The 23428-nt window shown below is 44.0% G+C and overlaps 1 protein-coding gene across 3 annotated transcripts; it reads right to left on the reverse strand.

Moving 5' to 3' along the window:
- Positions 1 to 330: 330 nt before the first annotated feature.
- SNRPB2 (small nuclear ribonucleoprotein polypeptide B2) lies at positions 331 to 21467 on the reverse strand. 3 transcript variants are annotated; one of them, XM_073553799.1, is made up of 7 exons: positions 21313 to 21467; positions 19376 to 19451; positions 15782 to 15954; positions 9469 to 9609; positions 9111 to 9158; positions 7696 to 7784; positions 331 to 645 (listed from the first exon to the last, which is right to left on the reverse strand). In XM_073553799.1, the coding sequence occupies exons 1-7, from the start codon at positions 21430 to 21432 to the stop codon at positions 486 to 488; spliced, it is 807 nt and encodes a 268-aa protein (XP_073409900.1). In that variant the 5' UTR covers positions 21433 to 21467; the 3' UTR covers positions 331 to 485. The 3 variants fall into 3 exon arrangements, with proteins under 3 accessions (XP_073409900.1, XP_073409901.1, XP_073409902.1); XM_073553800.1 differs by lacking the exon at positions 21313 to 21467 and adding an exon at positions 21205 to 21300; XM_073553801.1 differs by lacking the exon at positions 21313 to 21467 and adding an exon at positions 19526 to 20232.
- Positions 21468 to 23428: the final 1961 nt, after the last annotated feature.

Here is a 23428-nt window from a genome sequence, read left to right on the forward strand (position 1 = left end):
CCTTTTCCAAAAATTGACTCAGAGCTGGCCAGGACTAGAGAGAAAAAAAAAAAAAAGCTAAAAATTGTAAAATTTTGCAACATTTCCAACCCTTCTGTACCAGACTTCTGGCAAAAACTGATGAATCGGCCCCATAGTTTAATATGATTTGTTTGCTTTTTGGTTTATTTGGTAAGAGGGGGGGGACAGAAATCAGCTTTGAATGAGATATCCGTTACCTGATATTACAATTTCCGTCAGAGTGTTTATGAGCGCTGCCCAACAACCACAGAGATAACAGCTTCATCATTTAGTCTATTAGCAATGAACGGTTAATGTTTTACACAAAAGTAAAAACAAGCATTTATTTATACAAAATTAGAGCGTGAATCCAATGGTCACCAAATGCATCCCTCCTGTATTTCGAGATTTGCACATAAATTTTACATTCACTGAGAAAAGAACAAATAAAAAGTCATAAATAAGTCCAGCTAAGATAATCGGTCTCATTTCTTGGCGTATGTGATCTTCATAGCATGAGACGGTGTAATCTTAAACCCTTGAAGTGCGTCTCGGGCGGACCCCGCCTGGCTCTCGTTTTCAAATTCTACAAAGGAGATATCGTGTCTTCCAGGAACCAGACGGACTTCTTTGAAGCCAGGAAACCTGGGGAAAAAAATAAAAAGGAAATCACACACTCAGAATACAAAACAGTCACCATCGTCCCATTGAGTTTTGTAAATCAGTATGTTGATCACATTTATCATAGACGACAATATAGAAAAATGAAGCTAGTAAAGTTTAGAGTCAAAGTGGTCAAGAATAAGAAAATTCCAGAGCGACAAATATTTCTGGACGTAAAGCTACATAGTGCTGCCACTTATGTATGCTATGGCAGGAATCTAGGACACTATAGATTACGTGCACTTATAAGCTAAAGCATGTCAAGCTATCAAAATGCACATTCGCTGCTCTTTATGTGATCTTGCCCTAACAATATTAACATTTCAAAGAAATATCAGCTGCCATCTAAAGGAAAAGAAAAGAAAAACACCCCAGAAAGTAGAGACATAACTGCACTGCAATACAGATATAGTGGATGGCAATGGACGTAGCTTAGCATGCAGAACAGCTTCTAGCAGCAGGACAAGGTGGAAAGAAAAGAGAAGGTACAATACCTGAAAGTATTAGTATTTTATTAGGCAGTGCTTAGACCCGATTTCTATGTATTTATAAACACAAAAAAACACAGTAAGGCTATGTGCACACACTGCGGATTGGTCTGCGGATTCTTATCTGCAGAACCGCAGGTAAAATGACCTGCGGTTTTACCTGCGGATTGGCCTGCGGTTTTGCCCTGCGGTTTGCTACCTGGACAATGGAATAGGTGGCAAACCGCAGCAGAATCCGCAGAAACAATTGACATGTCAATTCTTTCTGCGGATTCAAAACCGCAGCTTTTCCGCAGTTAAAAATCCACAGCATGTGCACAGCAGAATGTAACTCCCATAGGATAACATGCTACTGTACACTGTCTGCAGAACTGCTGCGGCCAAAACCGCAGCGTGTGCACATAGCCTAAAGGATTCTTTCCTTGAATTAAATGGTCACAAATAGTGATGAGCGAGTATACTCGTTGCTCGGATTTTCCCGAGCATGCTCGGGTGTCCTCTGAGTATTTTGGCATGCTCGGAGATTTAGCTTTCGTAGTCTCATCTGCATGATTTGTGACTGCTAGACAGCCTGAATACATGTGTGGAATGCCTGTTTGTTAGTGAATTCCCACATGTATTCAGCCTTTCTACAAGTCGCAAATCATGCAAATGAGACAACGAAAACTAAATCTCCGAAAACGCCAAAATACTCGGAGGACACACGAGCATGCTCGGGAGAACCTGAGCAACGAGTATACTCGCTCATCACTAGCCACAAACTTACTTTTCAAAATTCAATAGTACGAGCGACTATACTGATGAGCCACTTTTTTCCCTCCCCACCGCTTACTTATCTCACCATCAATGCTGCAAATTTGATCAAAGCAAAACAGATTGATTCCTCACTGTGCAGACAGACTATTGAAAAGTGAGAGTAGGACGACAATGAGAACAGGCAGGTACAACTTCCTAGTGAGTGTTTTATCTCATCCCAGTGCTGAATTCAAAGCTACACAGCTGAGTACTGTTTTATAATGACAGTCATGCTGCTGCTTCTGTCTGTATGGCAAGAGACAGGAGTGCAGAGAATCTGAACATCCTCATACAACACGGTATGAAATTTTACCTTTCGTGCCCCCCTACTTCCTCAGACTGTAAGCTTCTGTTCACACACTGTCCATGCCCTCTGTGTCTGTGCTGTACACATACTGGCTGGTGACCGGTTCATGCAGCGTTATATGCATACCCTATTTAGTATATTATAGCTGTATGGTACAATAAAAGCAATTTTTACTCGCTCGTCATGCCACCCCCTACTTCCTCATAGACTGCAAGCGTGCGAGCAGCCGGGCCCTCACTCCTTTTGGGATCTGAGTTATGTTTATTCTGTAATATATCTTTATTGTCCGTACAAGTCCCCTCTAAAACTGTGAAGTGCTGCGGAATATGTTGGCGCTGCAGAAATATGCTTGTGGGCAGGACCCTCACTCCTCTTGGTATCTGTAGAGCTGTGTGTTACTGTATAATGATATAGTCTGTGCATGCCCCCTCTGATTTGTAAATTGCTGGGATAAGTTGATGGCATAGATTTAAAGATCATTACTTATTGTTCTGTATGTATGGTATATGGGAGATACAGCAACCAGTGTCTACTCAGTAGCTCAGAGACTCTTAAAAATCAGTGACTGCCTAATTTATACACATGACAGCTGAGGCTGGTTTCACATTAGCGCTTTTTAAGCGCACGCACGGCCGGGGGTAGCTCCGCCCCCGAGCCGGCTCTCTGCCCGGCGTGCCCGCCCCTTGCTTGTAGCGCCGCCTCCTAGCGGACAGCGGCGCCTGCGATCGGCGCACCCTATCTTTAGCATAGGGTGCACAGATCGTGCGCAGGCCGTGCGCTAGTTGCGCTTTGACCTGCGCACTTTTGACGGTGCGCTCCAAAATCGAACTTTTCGGATTTTGGCGCGCACGGCGCACCGTCAAAAGTGCGCAGCGCAGGTCAAAGCGCAACTAGAGCACGGCCTGCGCACCCTATGCTAAAGATAGGGTGCGCCGATCGCAGGCGCCGCTGTCCGCTAGGAGGCGGCGCTACAAGCAAGGGGCGGGCACGCCGGGCAGAGAGCCAGCTCGGGGGCGGAGCTACCCCCGGCCGTGCGTGCGCTTAAAAAGCGCTAATGTGAAACCAGCCTAAATCATCTTCTTATGGCAACTTCCAACAGGTATTTAAAAAAAAAAACAAAACACTTATTGCTGATTTTACTAAATATGACAAAGGTCAGTAAACTAATATCCTGCAGTGTGGTATCAAAAATCTCTAAAGAGTGAGGATAAAGGTACTGTCACACTTAGCGATCTACCAGCGATCCCGACCAACGATATGACACGGTCAGGATCGATGGTGCATCGCTAAGTGGTCGCTAGTGAGCTGCCACACAGGCAGATCTCACCAGCGACGTAGCAGCAGTCGGGGGTCGCTACTTACCTGTCAGACGAGGCGATCCTGACGTCCTCCCACCCGCGTCCACGCGTCGCTAGTCTCCACAGCAGGAAGCCCCAGCAGAAAACTGACGACGAGAAACGGTCCAGGACGTCCGCACAATCAGCGATAACCAGCGGGGGAGCCGTCGGAGGTAAGTATCAGACACAGCGATATTGCTAGCGATATCGCTTAGTGTGACGGGCCCTTGAGTGAATAAAAAACACGGGCAATAGAGTTGCAAAGCACATAAAATGTATTTCTGTCTTATAATAAGGCGTTTCAGGGCTCCATATTCCTTTTCCTCATATGAAAATGCTTTTTATGAGCAAAAAGAACAAACTCCCAACAAGAGATTTCCAGACAAACCCATTTTATATGCTTTGCAGTGCTAGTGCTCGGGGTTTTATTCACGGATTCACATTTATACCTACCTGTCCCAGGAGGCACGTGCAGGTCCCACAGTTGGGTCTGTAAGTCTACCAGTGATCGTCAGGCGAGAGCGTTTTTAGCCCTATTCATACATTATTACGCAATGTGCCACCCTCTGGGTCTTTCTTATTTTGAAGATTGGATCTAAAAAGCTATTAAGGAGCCAGAAACTCACACAACAAATGTGTAGAAAACACATCTGTAGGACACGTGGCAAGTTAAAGAGTAACTGTTTCAAATTTATATTGCATAAATAAATACACGTGATAAGCAACTTTGTAATATATCTCAGAGAAATCTGCGTCCTTCTCGTGGAATTATAACTTATTTGGAAAATCCTCAATTCACAACTAAAATGTTCAGTGAAGACTTTCACATCGCTGAGATAGGCGGTAACAGTTGGTGCTGATGAGATTCTATGTGGTGTGGAGAGGGAGGAGCTCTGTCTCTGGCTCCTCCCTCCTGCATAGAATCTACAATTGCCACCTCCCATCTCAGTAAGGTAATAATCTGTAGTCAGTAAAGACAGATTTACCGTGCATTAAGAATAATCACAATGAGAGATCAGTCTAGGAGGAGAAAGAAGCAGATTTCTCTGACAAGATATATTACAAAGCTGCTTATATTCATGTGTATTATTGAATTACCAGACAAAAATTAAAACAAAGGTTTCTCTTTAACCCCTTCACCTCAAAGCCCGTTTTCACTTCCTGACCAGGCCAATTTTTACTATTCTGACCACTGTCATAGAATCATAGAATCGTAGAGTTGGAAGGGACCTCCTGGGCCATCTGGTCCAACCCCCTGCTCAAAGCAGGATTCGCTAAATCATCCCAGTTAGATGTCTGTCCAGCCTCTGTTTGAAGACTTCCATTGAAGGAGAACTCACCACTTCTCGTGGCAGCCTGTTCCACTCATTGATCACTCTGTCAAAAAGTTTTTTCTAATATCTAATCTGTGTCTCCTCCCATTCAGCTTCATCCCATTGCTTCTAGTCTTTCCTTGTGCAAATGAGAATAAAGTTGATCCTTCTACAATGTGACAGCCCTTTAGATATTTGTAGACAGCTATTAAGTCTCCTCTCAGTCTTCTCTTTTGCAAACTAAACATTCCCAAATCCTGCAACCTTTCCTCATAAGACAGGGTTTGCAGACCGGTCACCATTCTGGTCGCTCTTTTCTGAACTTGCTCCAGTTTGTTGATGTCTTTTTTAAAATGTGGTGCCCAAAATTGGACACAATATTCCAGATGAGGTCTGACCAAAGAGGAGTAGAGGGAAATAATTACTTCACGTGATCTAGACTGTATGCTTCTGTTAATACATCCTAGAATTGCATTTGCCTTTTTTGCTGCTGCATCACACTGTTGACTCATATTCAGTCTGTGATCTATTAGTATACCCAAGTCTTTTTCACATGTGCTGTCACTTAGCCCTATTCCTCCCATTCTATATATGCTTTTTTCATTTTTATTGCCCAGATGTAGTACTTTGCATTTCTCCCTGTTAAAAACCATTCTGTTAGTTGCTGCCCACTTCTCCAGTTTATTTAAATCTTTTTGAATCCTCTCTCTCTCTTCTCTAGTATTAGCTATCCCTCCTAGCTTTGTGTCATCAGCAAATTTAATCAGTTTACCCTCAATTCCTTCATCTAAATCGTTGATAAAGATGTTGAACAATACAGGGCCCAGGACAGAGCCCTGTGGTACCCCACTTGAGACATTCTTCCAACTGGATGTGCAGCCATTTACGACCACTCTTTGGGTCCCATCTCTGTGTTACTTTATGTGATAACTCTGGGACGCTTCAATGGATCCCACTGATTTGGAGCTTTTTTTGTGTGACATATTGTACTTCACGATAGCGGTAAAATTTGTTTGATACGTCCTGCGTTTGTGAAAAAATAAAACAGAAATGTGGCAAAAATTTGGCAGGTTTTAAACAATTTTTATGCCATCTCCAAGTTATATCACACAAAGTTATATCACACAAAGTACTTAATAAATAACATTTCCCACATGTCTACTTTACATCAGAACAATTTTCAAAAAAATTTTTTTTCTTAGGAAGCAAGAAGAGATAAAAGTTGATCAATGATTTCTCATTTTTCCAACAAAACTTTGAGGGGTCTCAAAATCCTCCAAACTACATTCAAGAAGTTTATGAACCCTTCAGGTGCTTCAGAAAAATGAATGGAATATGGAATGAAAAAAAATTAACATTTTACTTTTTTTTTTTTTTTTCTTCTTCACAAAAATGTTACTTTACCCCCCAAATTTTTATTTTCACAGGGAAAACAGGAGAAAATGGACCCCAAAATTAGTTGTGCATTTTCTTTTCAGTACACGGATACCCCCTATATGTCTTGAAAAACTGTGTGGGCAAAACAAGAAAACCAAAGGAAAAAAAAAAAAACCTTTTATTAGCATTCAGTTAAAAGCTCATCAATAGAGGCATGACTGAAGTAATCAGGTTTGTAAGGGTCATCGAAAATATATGCAATGTCAGGTTAATATAATCATGCGCATTAGACAAATTACAAGAAATAATCTCAGGGAATAGACAGTGTCTTGCTGTAAGTATCCCTTAATGACAGCGGAGGTTGGCACCCTGGGGATACAATACGGCGCCCCCGCTCCACGTAGGCTGCCTGAGATGTGGTCTCTGGTCCCCACCGGCAGAACCACTCCTTTATTGAAGGTTTCTTGAAAATTGCCAATAATTTCCATCTGTTGTCTATTCCATTTGCACAACAGCATGTGAAATTGATTGTCAATTAGTGTTGCTTCCTAAGTGGACAGTTTGATTTCACAGAAGTTTGATTTACTTGGAGTTATATTCTGTTGTTAAGTGTTCCCTTTATTTTTTTTTTGAGCAGTGGATATTTATTGGATTAATTTTTTTTTTTTTGTTTTTTTGTTATTTTTTTTAATACTGTAACTTTTTTTTACAACTTTATTACCTTTTTTAGTTTGTTCCAGGACGGGACATAGTTTCCTGCCTTGATCGCTGATCTAATACTCTGCACTGCTTTTGCATTACAGTACATTAGATCAGCGTGTCGTAGGCAGGGAGGAGGCATGTAGCTCCTGCTCTGAGGAGCTTAAAGCCACTGTCCCTGGGTGACCCTACGGCCATCTTTCGGCCCGGGGTCACCATGAAGACTACCGGGACAACGCGATCAAAATCGCACTGTGCCGATGGAAGCAGAGAGGGAGCTCCCTCCCTCTGTAATGCCCATCGATGTCGCTGTCACTATTGACAGCGGCATCAGACGGGGTTAATCGTCCGCGATCGGCGCTAGCAGCAATATTGGGCATCGCTGCAGGGTGTCCGCTCTCATATAAAGTTGACACCCACACATGATAGTATCGGGACTCAGCATGATCATGCTGTATCTCTAAGGCAGTTTGTGGGAACGCAGCTCCCGCAGCACCATACATATACGCCTCATGTTGGGAAAAGGTTAAGTGAACAGAGGCCAAAATTATTAGGGGCAAAGATGATTAGTATTCTGCTTTATAACGATACATGCAGTACAAAGTTCAGAAAGTACCAGCATCCCAGGAGATATTATGATATGTAAGGACATAGCAATCTCAAAAGCACACCAGATCATTGTTGTCTGACAATTATGGGACATATGGAATACTTACTGATTAAATAACATAGAAAGCATCATCTCGTTGGTTTCTTCGGGTAGATTATTCAAGAATAGGATGTAATTAGGCGGGTTATCAGGAATCTAGTTTAAATTAAAAGAATTTAAAAAAATAATGACAGGTATAACACAAATTATATATTTAATATATGAACAATCTTTACAGTACATGGTTCATTTAACATGTCCATTACACATGCTGTAAGAATGTATCCCAATAAAGATGGGCCCAGAAGAACATAAAGGGGTATTCCCATCTCAAAGATCCTATCCCAGTAGGTAGTAGATATAATATTAGCAAATTCCTCCAATTAGAAATGTAGTATAGTTCTTCTGATTCGCTATGTCACTTACCCCATGTACAGGGCATTACAGTAGCTTAGATATACATGGTTACAACCATTGTTATAGCAACATTTAGTTAGCTGTTAGTGGTAATAACCATGGGTATCTAAGCTACTGCAATGCCCTGTGCATGGGGTAAGTGACATCGTGAATCAGTAGAACAATACTACATTTGTAATTGGAGGTATTTGCTCATATAATTAGACCTACTGCATATTGGGATAGGTGCTTGGAGATGGGAATACTCCATTAATAACATTAAAGTGACATAACCCAACAACCTAGTGCAGCACTTTCACTGCGGGAAGAGTGGATTTTCAAGCTTAAACAGATGACACTAATGTTAAAATTATTTAAAGCAGTTGTACCAAGTTTAAGAGTTATGGGGATCACTTCCTGATCGCAAGGGCTCTGAAAGCTGTGACACCGACGACCCGGAGAATGGGACTTTGCAGAGCCCCTTCTGATTGGTGTGGAGGTCAAGCAAGTGAACCTTCGCTCCCTTCAATCTCTATAGGATTGCTGGAGATTGCGGAGTTTGACAGCTTGACCTCCTCTCAAGTTAGACAGATCTCTGCAGAGCCTGGTTCTTGTGATCATGGGTGTCCGAGCGGTCAGATCCCAAGGAAGCAGGAAATTATCCTCTTAACAGAAGTTTTGAGGCGTAAAACAACAGTGAGCGGAGCTAGCTCTGATCACACTTGTTATGTTTGCCGTGTATGGTGCAAGCTCAGAGTATGAAAAAAAAAATGTAAATATCGCCAGCTACTTAAAAAAAAAACCCTACACAAAAATAAATCCTCATTTAGCTAAACGACCAAAAAAGAATAAAAAAACACAGATAGGCCATGTTCACACGTTCAGTATTTTGGCAGTATTTTACATCAGTATTTAAAAGCCAAAAGCAAGAGTGAGTTAAACATACAGAAGTGGTGATGTGTTTATTATACCTTTCATCTGATTGTTCCTCACTTGATTTTGGCTTACAAATACTGAAGTAAAATCCTGACCAAACACTGAACACGTGAATGTGGCCATAAAGCAATTTTCCGCAGATCAGTTTACCTGTGAATGCTGTGCTCCTCCAGGTAATGAGCTTTCTGTTTCCATCATCTAAAAAAAAAATTACCAAAATCAAAAGACTTGTGAGTTTTGTGCCAAATTAGGGATCAAATCCATTCAGAAGAGACACGGAGATAGCAATTCAGTAGGAGAAAACCACAACATAAAGAGTGGATGCTCCATTTTTTTTTAGTTTTTTTCCCCAGCAAGCATTAATATGGATTCTACAGACAGCACAATTAATGTATTAGATATGTCCATCACACGCATTCATCCTATGAATCACTCCCCATTGGTGTACTTCACTAAGTACAGATGTGCGGGCTCCCTGTATACAGAGGATGGGAAGCTCTTCACTTACCAGTGTTGGCTTCTTATTCATGGCATTAGCTGCTTGCTCTAGAGCTTTGTTCTTTTTCTTGTCTTTCTTCTTCTCCTTATCTCCAAACGTTCCCCGCATCTTGGACACCAGGTCAGAGTCTGTCTTTGCGTACTGAATGCGCTGCAGGAGAAATCCTCATTATTACTACAGGAGAACATATTAGGGGGGGAGCACCGCGTCACATCCTGAACACTTATCACATAGTAACGACACCTAGAAAAAAATCCCTTTGTGGTACGCTCATGGTATGTATGTTATATCATGGAATTTCGAGAGTGTGATACCAAATCTGTAATACAGACATGAAAAGGGTAATTTAGAGAGATTTCAGTATCACACAGCAATCATGAATATAAAAATATGACTGAGCAAAGGTTCATGGTCCGAGCACACAATGTACAGACCGGACATTAGTCTCCTAATCTTACCCCCAAAAGCCTCATAGGCAGATATGTGACTGTGGAGTTCAGGTCAGGAGATGCCCAGGCAGACCGAACATCAGACCACGAATGCTGGATTTGTGAAAATGGACTAAGACGTACACTAAAATGGAACCTGTCTTTCCCCAATAATGACGTTAACCTGTAGATATAGGGTTAATCTGCAGGTGTTGTGAAGGTGCACGTCAGCAGTACTTTAAGTGCAGCACACAGGAGAAAATTAACGTTACTTCTCCCGGTAGCTGCTGGCTTTCAGTCACACAGGAATGCCTGGAGCAATTAGTCATCACTCGTAGCAATGACTGACAGCCAGCTTTGCAGGGCATCAGTACAGAGCCAGCTGTCAGTCAGTTATGGTGCTTTTTCATCTCGGTGCCTCACTGCAAGAACTGTGGCCGCGCACCTTCATAACACTATTAACCCGCAGGTTAACCCTACATCTACAGGTGAATAGCATAGCTATCATTGGAGCTGACAGGTTCCCTTTAAAAGGGAATGCATCAACATTTTTTAAAAATGTAGTAAATGTTTTATATAATTGATTATGTATCAAACAAAATAAAGTTTGTTACACTAACATTTGTTTCTTCAGCTACTGTGGCTGTCATTCTTAGAACATTGAATGTGCCCTAAAACGATCTTATTCCATACTCTGGAAACAATGAATACACATTATATATAAACTTCCTTCTCACCCCCACTGGGGGTGGTTTTTTGTTGTCCTTTCTCATTCTCGGGTCCTCTACCAGAGATCTGGGAAGGACCTTGGCTGTTCCCAGCATTGCGATTTCTGGACAGAGTTCAGATGTTGCTCCTGGGATCTGTTGTAGCCATTTTCCAAACTTGGGGGTCACTGTTCCGAGCGCTGCTATCACCTTCTACATCTTCTCCAGTTCTCATTGGAGGCAAGAGAACCTGGATCTGAGATATATATTTTCCGGCCGTGGTGGAGCAGGGTCCTAGGGTCTCGGCTGGAGTAGGAAAGAGTGGAGCGCTGCTGCAGGATGGGATGAGGAGGTGTGCCGATGTGCAGGGCGCTGCTGCGGGTGCTCTGCCAACATTTTGTGTAAGGCCAGAGCCCCCGCAGTTCTATTGTTTTCTATGCGGTGGACTCCGGGAAAATGGCACCGCACATGTGAACACCCTCTCATCCCAGCCTGCAGCAAAGCTCCAATCTTGTCTCCTCCAGCAGTGACCCCGCTTCACCGCAGCCACCACCCCCCGGTAAGCAATAAAACGCATGGATTATAAAAAGCACCACCATTTTATTAAAAAAAAAACAAAACGTTTTTTCCTATTTTTCTCCTCAAAACTTGTGGTGCGTCTTATAATCCGGAGCATCTTATAATCCACGAAATACGGTATAATATATATATATATATATATATATATACACACACACACACACACACACACACACACACACACACACACACACACACATACATACACAGTACAGACCAAAAGTTTGGACACACCTCATTCAAAAAGTTTTCTTTATTTTCATAGTTCTATGAAAATTGTAGATTCACTCTGAAGGCTTCAAAACTATGAATTAACACATGTGGAATTATATAATTAACAAAAAAGTGTGAAACAACTGAAAATATGTCTTATATTCTAGGTTCTTCAAAGTAGCCAACTTTTGCTTTGATTACTGCTTTGCACACTCTTGGCATTCTCTTGATGAGCTTCAAGAGGTAGTCACCAGAAATGGTCTTCCAACAGTCTTGAAGGAGTTCCCAGAGATGCTTAGCACTTGTTGGCCCTTTTGCCTTCACTCTGCAGTCCAGCTCACCCCAAACCATCTCGATTGGGTTCAGGTCTGGTGACTGTGGAGGCCAGGTCATCTGGCGTAGCACCCCATCACTCTCCTTCTTGGTCAAATAGCCCTTTCACAGCCAGGAGGTGTGTTTGGGGTCATTGTCCTGTTGAAAAATAAATGATGGTCCAACTAAACGCAAACTGGATGGAATAGCATGCCGCTGCAGGATGCTGTGGTAGCCATGCTGGTTCAGTATGCCTTCAATTTTAAATAAATCCCCAACAGTGTCACCAGCAAAGCACCCCCACACCATCACACCTCCTCCATGCTTCACGGTGGGAACCAGGCATGTAGAGTCCATCCGTTCACCTTTTCTGCGTCGCACAAAGACATGGTGGTTGGAACCAAAGATCTCAAATTTGGACTCATCAGACCAAAGCACAGATTTCCACTGGTCTAATGTCCATTCCTTGTGTTCTTTAGCCCAAACAAGTCTCTTCTGCTTGTTGCCTGTGCTTAGCAGTGGTTTCCTAGCAGCTATTTTACCATGAAGGCCTACTGCACAAAGTCTCCTCTTAACAGTTGTTGTAGAGATGTGTCTGCTGCTAGAACTCTGTGTGGCATTGACCTGGTCTCTAATCTGAGCTGCTGTTAACCTGCGATTTCTGAGGCTGGTGACTCGGATGAACTTATCCTCCGCAGCAGAGGTGACTCTTGGTCTTCCTTTCCTGGGGCGGTCCTCATGTGAGCCAGTTTCTTTGTAGTGCTTGATGGTTTTTGCCACTGCACTTGGGGACACGTTCAAAGTTTTCCCAATTTTTCAGACTGACTGCCCTTCATTTCTTAAAGTAATGATGGCCACTCGTTGTTCTTTACTTAGAATTTGTATTATGGCAAGAAAAAAAAGCAGCTAACAGTCTATTCAGTAGGACTATCAGCTGTGTATCCACCAGACTTCTGCACAACACAACTGATGGTCCCAACCCCATTTATAACGCAAGAAATCCCACTTATTAAACCTGACAGGGCACACCTGTGAAGTGATAACCATTTCCGGTGACTACCTCTTGAAGCTCGCCAAGAGAATGTGTGCAAAGCAGTAATCAAAGCAAAAGGTGGCTACTTTGAAGAACCTAGAATATAAGACATTTTCAGTTGTTTCACACTTTATTATATAATTCCACATTTTTTTAATTCATAGTTTTGAAGCCTTCAGAGTGAATCTACAATTTTCATAGTCATGAAAATAAAGAAAACTCTTTGAAATGAGAGGGTGTGTCCAAACTTTTGGTCTGTACATATATATATATATATACACTCACTGGCCACTTTATTAGGTACACCTGTCCAACTGTGTGTTAAGACTTAATTTCTAATCAGCCAATCACATGGCGGCAACTCAGTGCATTTAGGCATGTAGACATGGTCAAGACAATCTCCTGCAGTTCAAACCGAGCATCAGTATGGGGAAGAAAGGTGATTTGAGTGCCTTTGAACGTGGCATGATTGTTGGTGCCAGAAGGGCTGGTCTGAGAATTTCAGAAACTGCTGATCTACTGGGATTTTCACGCACAACCATCTCTAGGGTTTACAGAGAATGGTCCGAAAAAGAAAAAAAATCCAGTGAGCGGCAGTTCTGTGGCCGGAAATGCCATGTTGATGCCAGAGGTCAGAGGAGAATGGGCAGACTGGTTCGAGCTGATAGAAAGGCAACAGTGACTCAAATTGCCACCCGTTACAACCAAGGTAGGCAGAAGAGCATCTCTGAACGCACATTGCGTCGAACTTTGAGGCAGATGGGCTACAGCAGCAGAAGACCACACTGGGTACCACTCCTCTCAGCTAAGAACAGGAAACTGAGGCTACAATTTGCACAAGCTCATCGAAATTGGACAGTAGAAGATTGGAAAAACGTTGCCTGGTCTGATGAGTCTCGATTTCTGCTGCGACATTCGGATGGTAGGGTCAGAATTTAGCGTAAACAACATGAAAGCATGGATCCATCCTGCCTTGTATCAACGGTTCAGGCTGGTGGTGGTGGTGTCATGGTGTGGGGAATTTTTTCTTGGCACTCTTTGGGCCCCTTGGTACCAATTGAGCATCGTTGCAACGCCACAGCCTACCTGAGTATTGTTGCTGACCATGTCCATCCCTTTATGACCACAATGTACCCAACATCTGATGGCTACTTTCAGCAGGATAATGCGCCATGTCATAAAGCTCGAATCATCTCAGATTGGTTTCTTGAACATGACAATGAGTTCACTGTACTCAAATGGCCTCCTCAGTCACCAGATCTCAATCCAATAGAGCATCTTTGGGATGTGGTGGAACGGGAGATTCGCATCAGGGATGTGCAGCCGACAAATCTGCGCCAACTGTGTGATGCCATCATGTCAATATGGTCCAAAATCTCTGAGGAATGCTTCCAGCACCTTGTTGAATCTCTGCCACGAAGAATTGAGGCAGTTCTGAAGGCAAAAGGGGGTCCAACCCCTTACTAGCATGGTGTACCTAATAAAGTGGCCAGTGAGTGTATATATATATATATATATATATATATATATATATATACACACACACACACATATATAGCACACACTGGTACCTAAAGAAAACTAGAATTGCTTATGAAATTTTTTTTTTATTCACTATAACATCTTGAAAACATTCAAAATCCTGTCCATTAGATGATCTGCACTTGTCCCAACTGTTTTTACACTGGTCGAAACTTCTTTTATACTCTTGTGAACTATTGCTGTTAAGTACCTCCAGCTATTTTCTCTTAACCTCTTCTATGTACTGAAAACGCTTTTCCTTTAGGTTTCTCTTCATTCTTGGGAATAAGAAGTCGTCGTAGGGGGCTAGATTGAAAGAGCAAGGGGGGGGGGGGGGGGGGGAGATGGGTGACCCTGATTTTTTGTCAAAAGTCATCACAGGGAATGAATCTTGGCGTTACGCCCATGATCCTGAAACAAAACAGCAGTTCAGCCAGTGGACAGGCAGCTTCATCACCCAGACCAAGAAAAAAAACAAAAAAAAAAAAAAACACGGAAAGTGAAATCAAATTTGAACTCAATGGTGGTTTGTTTTTTTTCAACATCAAAGAAGTCGATCAAATTGAATTTGTTCCTCAGGGAACCACAGTAAGCCAATATTACTAGAGTGCTGGAGCGATTGCTTGAGGCAGTGAGAAAAAAAAATAAATGAATTGTGGCGATCAGAGGAATGGCTAATTCATCATGACAATGGTTTCTCACCCCCCTTCCTCACCCGACCTAGCCCCGTGACGACTTCTTATTCTCTAGAATAAAGAAAAACTCTAAAAAGTGAAAGCGTTATCAACACGAAGAAGAGATTTTCAGACTCCGACTCTTAAAATAAATAACAAATTGGGTACAGTAGTACAATGCAGGATGTGCTGTAAATGTTTTCCATAAGAATTTGGGAAAGTAATGAAATGTTCTATAAATGTCTGTTTTGTTCCTGATACAAGGATCTCGGCTTTTAGTTGAGATGGATCTGTGCTGCACTTTATGTACATGCTCAGTAGTGACCAGTGCTGTGGAGTCGGAGTGGAGATGAATCTTTGCTGCACTTTATGTACATGCTCAGTAGTGAGGCAGTGCTGTGGGGTCGTAGGCGAGATGAATCTCTGCTGCACTTTATGCAAATGCTCAGTAGTGACCAGTGCTGTGGGGTCGGAGTTGAGATGAATCTGTGCTGCACTTTATGTACATGCTCAGTAGTGACCAGTGCTGTGGAGTCGGAGTTGAGATGAATCTGTGCTGCACTTTATGCACATGCTCAGTAGTGACCAGTGCTGTGGGGTCGGAGTTGAGATGAATCTGTGCTGCACTTTATGCACATGCTCAGTAGTGACCAGTGCTGTGGGGTCGTAGTTGAGATGAATCTGTGCTGCACTTTATGCAAATGCTCAGTAGTGACCAGTGCTATGGGGCTGGAGTCAGAAAGTTAGGGAAATTGAGGAGTTTGGCTTACCGACTCCACAGCACAGCCCTGATGGAGAGAATGATAAACGCCTCCCTAAGTGTCTAAAACACCCAGAAAACATGATGCTACATACCATTGGTTTGTCATAAAAAGGAAATCCTTGTAACTGCCGCAAAGCATTGGTGGCTGAAGCAAGCTCCTTAAAAATGATAAAAGCTTGTCCCCTCATCTTCATGGTCTTTAAAGCCACAATATCCATCACATGGCCAAACTGGGAGAACAGCGCATAAAGAGATCTCTTCAGTTCTGGGAACAAAATAGAAAGCTCAAATTACGTTAAAATTCCTGAAAGGAATCTGAAATGCACATGTACATAATAAAAGGGTTTGTTTTTTCCAATTTCATAAATAGGTAAAACTGCAAAGTGCTTGCAAAAAAACAAAAAACTTTGCAATTTAACCCTAGGCAAAAAGCATGGCATGAGCAGCAGAAAAAGTGAGGGTAGTTTCCAGCACAACCAACTGGATAAAAAGGCAAGGATCCTATGATTAAGGGCAGTGTTCCACAACTCCAGTCCTCAAGGCTCACCAACAGGTCATGTTTTCAGGATTTCCTTTGTATTGCACAGGTGATGGAATTATCACCTGGGCAATACTAAGGAAATCCTGAAAACATAACCTGTTGGTGGGCCTTGAGGACTGGAGTTGGGGGAACCCTGATTAAGGGTGTCACAGTACACCAAAAACACATAAGGTGTTGAGGTTTTTAACTTAACCTTAAGGGAATCTGTCACCCATATTTAGTGATATCATGTAAAGATATCACCCAATTGTGCGTCCCATCAGGATTCTATTAGGATTTTTTATTCCCTCTGATCCCGCACCTTTGAGGCATAAATACCTTTATGATCTTGTTGGGGATGAATGCAAATCGCAGAGGTCCGGTCCAAAGGGCGTGGCTTAGTCGCCTTCTTTCCTCCCCCCTCCTCGGCTTGCTGTACGTAATCTTCATCTGTGAATGTCACATATAGCGTTGGTTTCCGCGCTTGCGCATTGTAAAGGCCTCCGGCGCCTGCGCAGTATGCTTTGCCCAACTGTGGGCGAAGCATATAATCGCTACTGCGCAGGTGCCGGTATTTTCCAGCACGGTCTATGCCCCGGAAGTCTTCACATGCAGGACACAATTTCCGTGGTATAGATCGCGCCAGAAAATACCGGCGCATGCGCAGTAGCGATTATATGCTTCGCCCACAGTTGGGCAAAGCATACAGCGCAGGTGCCGGAGGCTTTTTCAATGCGCAAGCGCGTAAACCAACGCTATCTGTGATATTCACAGATGAAGATTACGTGCAGCAAGCCGAGGAGGGGGGAGGAAAGAAGGCGACTAAGCCACGCCCATTGGACCGGACCTCGGCGATTTGCATACATCCCCAACAAGATAAAAAAAGGTATTTATGCCTCAAAGGTGAGGGGTCAGGGGGAATAAAAAATCCTAATAGAATCCTTATGGGACATACAATTGGGTGATATCTTTACATGATATCACTAAATATGGGTGACAGATTCCCTTTAAATTTTATCTAGTTGGTTGGGCCAGAAACTACCCTCATTTTTTTTCCCTTTCAGCTGCAATCACCAGCAGGTACAGAACCCACTGGTTTCTAATTACAGCAACGGATCCATCTATACCACCAGCGTGAACAGCTCCAATCTTCCCCCTCTCCTAGACCACCTTCTATGCTTTATAGCCTGCTCATGTCGCTCTGAACTGGTCGAATCGCAGGATCTCACCAGCCTCAGTGCCCCTGTGCTTCTCCCATGCTGCAGTGGCAAAGCTGGCTCTGCTAACAGCCTGGAAGAGAGCACGGTCTGGACTAGCGGTTCAACCGTGACGCTGCTCCGAACAATCAATTTTTAGGAGCACATCGTTCCAATGCCTCCCAGTTTCCTGCTTTGTCAGGGTCTCTTGAAGAATCATCTTGAGACAACCAATTTAAGGCTATGTGCACACGCTGCGGATTGGTCTGCGGATTTGTATCTGCGGAACCGCAGTTAAAACGACCTGCGGATTGGCCTGCGGTTTTCCCCTGCGGTTTATCACCTCTACAATGGAAGAGATGGTAAACCGCTGTAGAATCCGCAGAAAAGTAGTGACACGTCATTTCTTTCTGCGGATTCAAAACCGCAGCTTTTCCGCAGTATGTGCACAGCAGATTGTAAATCCCATAGGATAAACATGCTACTGTACACTGTCTGCAGAACTGCTGCAGATCCGCAGCGGCCAAAACCGCAGTGGATCCGCAGCAAAAACCGCAGCGTGTGCACATAGCCTAATGGTCAAGCTTTTCTTCAGATTGATTGATGCATATGTGATGTAAACATGAAGTACAGAAATGAAACCTGATGAAAATTACTGGCCTGATTAGCAATGGCAGAGAGCCGCTGGGATGACACAGGTGGAGATAAGAGTGACACTAGACTCTTCTGCCGAACTAGTTAAATGGAAAGTGTGACACCTAAATGTGAGGACCTCACACAACAGTACACCCAGCGAGCCATAAGAGACAGCTGGCTACCAGCTATTCTCACGCTGATCTCTGAGGCTGCTGTGGTGCAAGTGCTTTATGGCAGAAGCTCTTCCCACAGGGGACAAGCCAATGCTCACACTATTTTGTTTCACAATGTGTCCATTGCTCTACCGTTTTTGCCACACTGTATGGCAGTGCCTTGAGAACAGTACTTTACCTAAAAATCCAGAACTAAGTTAGGCTTCCTCCATACATCACACTGGCAACCACCAAAAATAGTATGTTCAAATGGCTTTAAACGTTCACAGTCATGTTAAAGGGGTTTAACTGTAAAGGACAATTATTTTAACACAGGATAGGAGATGAATGTCTGATTGTTGCGACCTATACTGATCACTGGAGCAGGTCCCAAGTCCTCCTAATTCCTCGTTACTGCATAACCTCAGTGAGGAGGAGCGGGTCACAGATATAAATTGCATGGCAGTGTATATTTTTGGGGACAACAAAACTAGTCAAGCAGTGTTAAGCGTTATTTTGCAGTCTAAACAGGCTGCTGCTCACCTAAGGAACGACCAAAACACTGCAGGTGAAATTATCTTTTCTGCAATGTAAAAGATTATCATTTCCAGTGAAGCATCATCCTCTGTAAACAAGACTCGCACTACAGAAAACCAAGGCAGCCTATGTGCGCTGAGCGATCTAGGACAGATCATTACTTTGGTCTAACTATTAGTGATGAGCGAGCGTGCTCCGATAAGGGGTTATCCAAGCATGCGAGCAGCCACAGCGACTCAAACCTAGTATTAGAGCACGCCGAAGATGCTCTATTAGCACTCGAGCACCTTATCCGAACACGCTCGCTCATCACTACTACCTATGTAAATAGGTATTAAAACGACTGCCGATCGTTAAATGCTTACAGATTGGCGATCACTTCGTGCTGCCGGTCGGTCCATGTACACGGATTCTTAGAAAGCAGCTGTTCTCAGTCAGCTCCACAGACATCATGGTGCTCCACCAAAGCTCTATTCAAGCCCCTCCTCATTGTATGTGAGGCAGGGGCAGCTCAGGACCCCCACCTTTAAAGATCCATCAGACATTTTTCCCTTATGGCTATGGGAAGCTCCTTTCATTCTACACTGTAATACATTGTAAACGTTGAGGTGTTCCCTCTGCGAGAAAAATAGAGAAGACTCTTACCTGGCTTCTTGACTTTATCATTTAAGTTGTTGATGTAAACTGTGTGATTTGGCCGAATATCCATCGCGTTGACCGTCTGTAAGAGAAATGAATTGTTGATTACACTGCAGAGAAGAACAAGAAGCTGTGGAAAAGTCAGCAGCTTCTTACATTTGAATCTGTCCCAACCCCAAAAAAATTGCATTGGTACACTGGTATTCATTCAAACGTATGAGAGAATTGGTTTCCTAAATCTGTAGAGAGTGGGACCTGTCGCACGGGTGTCTCTCCTCCCCCCCCCCATTCACTTGTTCTGAACATTGCTGGGACCGTGCAACTGTTGGAATTCCCATATGAATGAACAGAGAACTGCACACCGACAAGCGTGCTAAATGGCCAGTGGGGACACAGGGGTGTACATAGGGGTTAATGGCTCTGTGGGAGGGTGGTATAGGTGATAAGTAGCCTGATGTAGGGGGATATAGCGGCTAAATGTACTGGTACAGCGGCGTGGGGGGGTGTAGGTAATAAATGGCCAGGTGCAAGGGATGATATAGGGGATAAATGGCCTAATGAAGAGGGGGGATATAGGCGCTTAACAGCCCAATGGGGATGTGGGAGACAGTATAGATGACAAATAGCTTTATACAGGGGAGATATAGGGGGTAAATGTAGCAGTGCAGAGGTGGGGGGTATAGGTAATAAATAGCCAGATGCAGGGGGTGACATGGGGGTAAATGATCTGGTGAGGAGGTGTGGGGGATATAGGGGGTAGATAGTCTGGTGAGGCAGGATTATAGGGTGTTAATGGCAAGGCGGGGATGTGACATCCTGGTGCAAGGGGTGATATAGCGGATAAATGGCCTGATCCAGAGGCTGGGGGGCAGGTATAGGGGGTAAATGGCCTGGTGAGGAGGCATGGGGGGGCAGGTATAGGGGGTAAATGGCCTGGTGAGGAGGCATGGGGGGGCAGGTATAGGGGGTACATGGCCTGGTGAGGAGGCATGGGGGGGCAGGTATAGGGGGTACATGGCCTGGTGAGGAGGCATGGGGGGGCAGGTATAGGGGGTACATGGCCTGGTGAGGAGGCATGGGGGGGCAGGTATAGGGGGTACATGGCCTGGTGAGGAGGCATGGGGGGGCAGGTATAGGGGGTACATGGCCTGGTGAGGAGGCATGGGGGGGCAGGTATAGGGGGTACATGGCCTGGTGAGGAGGCATGGGGGGGCAGGTATAGGGGGTACATGGCCTGGTGAGGAGGCATGGGGGGGCAGGTATAGGGGGTACATGGCCTGGTGAGGAGGCATGGGGGGACAGGTATAGGGGGTAAATGGCCTGGTGAGGAGGCATGGGGGGCAGGTATAGGGGGTAAATGGCCTGGTGAGGAGGCATGGGGGGGCAGGTATAGGGGGTAAATGGCCTGGTGAGGAGGCATGGGGGGGCAGGTATAGGGGGTACATGGCCTGGTGAGGAGGCATGGGGGGCAGGTATAGGGGGTAAATGGCCTGGTGAGGAGGCATGGGGGGCAGGTATAGGGGGTAAATGGCCTGGTGAGGAGGCTGGGAGTAGGTGTCCTAGTGAGGAGGATAAGGGTGTAATGGTCTACTGGGGCGGGCCTGGTAAACAGCCCGGTATGGAGCAGGGTAGGAGGTGAATGGCCCGCTCGGGTGCGGGGTCTGGAAAGGACTATATGGCCGCTTGGGAGGGGGTACCGGGCCGGTCATGAACTGGTTAATCACTGCCTGCTCCCCGGCAGCGCAGTAATGTGCAGCTCCAGCCCGCAGTTACAGGCTGCCGCACACACAATATTCCCGCTCTCGCTGCTTAGAAGCCGCAGGGACAGGACATACAGGGACCAGCGGCCGCCACACCGGTACAGAATTGCTACGGATCCCGGTGCCGTAGACACAACCCACAGCCAGGCGGCCGTCCAGAAAAGTAAAACCAACATTTCTTACCTTGTGAATGCTGGCTGGCGCTTTACGGCAACGCGCAACGTCACACTTTTCCCCAGCAGCCCCGCGTTCACACGTGACTTGAAACGCAAGGTGACGTACCGAGGCGACGGCGGCGGCCATCTTTTTGGTGGGAAAGTACAACTGTTACACGCTGGTAGTGGCTGGCTTTCTGTAGCTCCAGCTGTAGATAAACAAATAAACTACAACTCCCAGCATGTCCCATGTTGTTTTCCAATAGGTTGGAAAGCTTTCTGCTGCAGATCACTAGTAATTGAGTGCTGAACTCGTGTGCTGTGATGGCTGCTCTGGGGGCGCGGAGTGCCGTCTACTTTGTGAAGGGTTTTGATCTCTTTTATGATACAGAATAAAGCTGCGATTTGTTACTCATTTTGTGTTTTTTTTTTTTATTAAAAGTTTGGATTTCATTTTTTTTGGTTTCGAATTGCACAGCTCTGTGACAGTTGTTATTGGAGGGAGTGCGCTTGTTCTGGCCTGTGTGTGTAAGGAATCCGAGGCCTGTATTGCTTCTGGTGCTGAAGCTGAGCCATCATACTAACAGGCCTTGTAAGGGATAATCGGTGGATCACATACAATCGGCATTTTGCCGAGGGAGCAGGGAGAGTGACAGAATACAGTCTCTAGGCAAGGATTGGAGCTATGTTGTCCGACAAGGCCATTGCTAAATAGAAATCGGCTGAACGTGAACATTTTTATTTTTTGGGTGAAAACGTTGACTATTGTCATCCATAGAGTATTAGGTGCTTTGTGGTACATTTCTGTGTTATATAACAGTCCAAAAAACAATAAAACATTTTTTCTGGATTAAATTACTCATCCATATACAGGGTGGGCCATTTATATGGATACACCTGGGAATGGTTGCTGATATCTACTTCCTATTTGTGGCACATTAGTATATGGGAGGGGAGAAACTTATGTGCCATAAACAGGAAGTTGATATCACCAACCATTCCCATTTTATTTAGGTGTATCCATATAAACGGCCCACCCTGTATTACGTTCTCTGTGGTACATTTCTGTATTATATAACAGTGCAAAAAAAATGATTTACAAACTAGTCCAATTTTTACAATTCTGACCACTGTCACTTTATGAAGTAATAACTCTGGAACGCTTGAACGGATCCCGGTGACGCTGAGACTGTTTTTTGTGACATATTGTATTTCATGATCGTGGTAAAATTTCTTCGGCATGACACATTTATTTGTGAAAAAAATGAAAATTTGGCAACAAATTAGAAAATTTAGCAGTTTTCAAACTTTGAATTTTCACGCCCTTAAATCACAAGAGATATGTCGCACAAAATAGTTATTAGATAACATTTCCCACAAGCCTACTTTCCCACAATTCTGGAATTAATTTTTTATTTGTTAAGAAGTAATAAGGGGTAAAAGGCCGGGGTCACACTAACCGACGCAAAATACGGTCCGTAGTTTACATCCGTAATACGGATGAATGACCCCTAAATAGTGCTCCGTATGTCATCCGTAAGCAAGGTGTGGTCGCGTATTTTGCGCATGTCAGCATCCGTATGTAATCCATATGGCATCCGTATGCAATCCGTATGGCTAGATTTTCTCGCCGCCTTCATAGAATCGTAGAGTTGGAAGGGACCTCCTGGGCCATCTGGTCCAACCCCCTGCTCAAAGCAGGATTCGCTAAATCATCCCAGTCAGATGTCTGTCCAGCCTCTGTTTGAAGACTTCCATTGAAGGAGAACTCACCACTTCTCGTGGCAGCTTGTTCCACTCATTAATCACTCTACCTGTCAAAAAGTTTTTTCTAATATCTAATCTGTGTCTCCTCCCATTCAGTTTCATCCCATTGCTTCTAGTCTTTCCTTGTGCCTTGCAAAATGGACATATAATGGAGCCCTATGACAGGGTTTCGAACAGAAACGAAATAATAGATATAGACACAGAGAATGTATGTATGTATATATATATATATATATACACACACACACACACACACACACACACACACACACACACACACACACACACACACACACACACACACACACACACACACACACATATATATATCATTGAGATAAACATATATATATTTATATTTCACAGAGTTCTTCATA

Source organism: Dendrobates tinctorius, unplaced genomic scaffold, assembly GCF_039654945.1.
Source record: "Dendrobates tinctorius isolate UK_male_01 unplaced genomic scaffold, ASM3965494v1 ptg000203l, whole genome shotgun sequence".
Classification (NCBI taxonomy): Eukaryota; Metazoa; Chordata; class Amphibia; order Anura; family Dendrobatidae; genus Dendrobates; species Dendrobates tinctorius.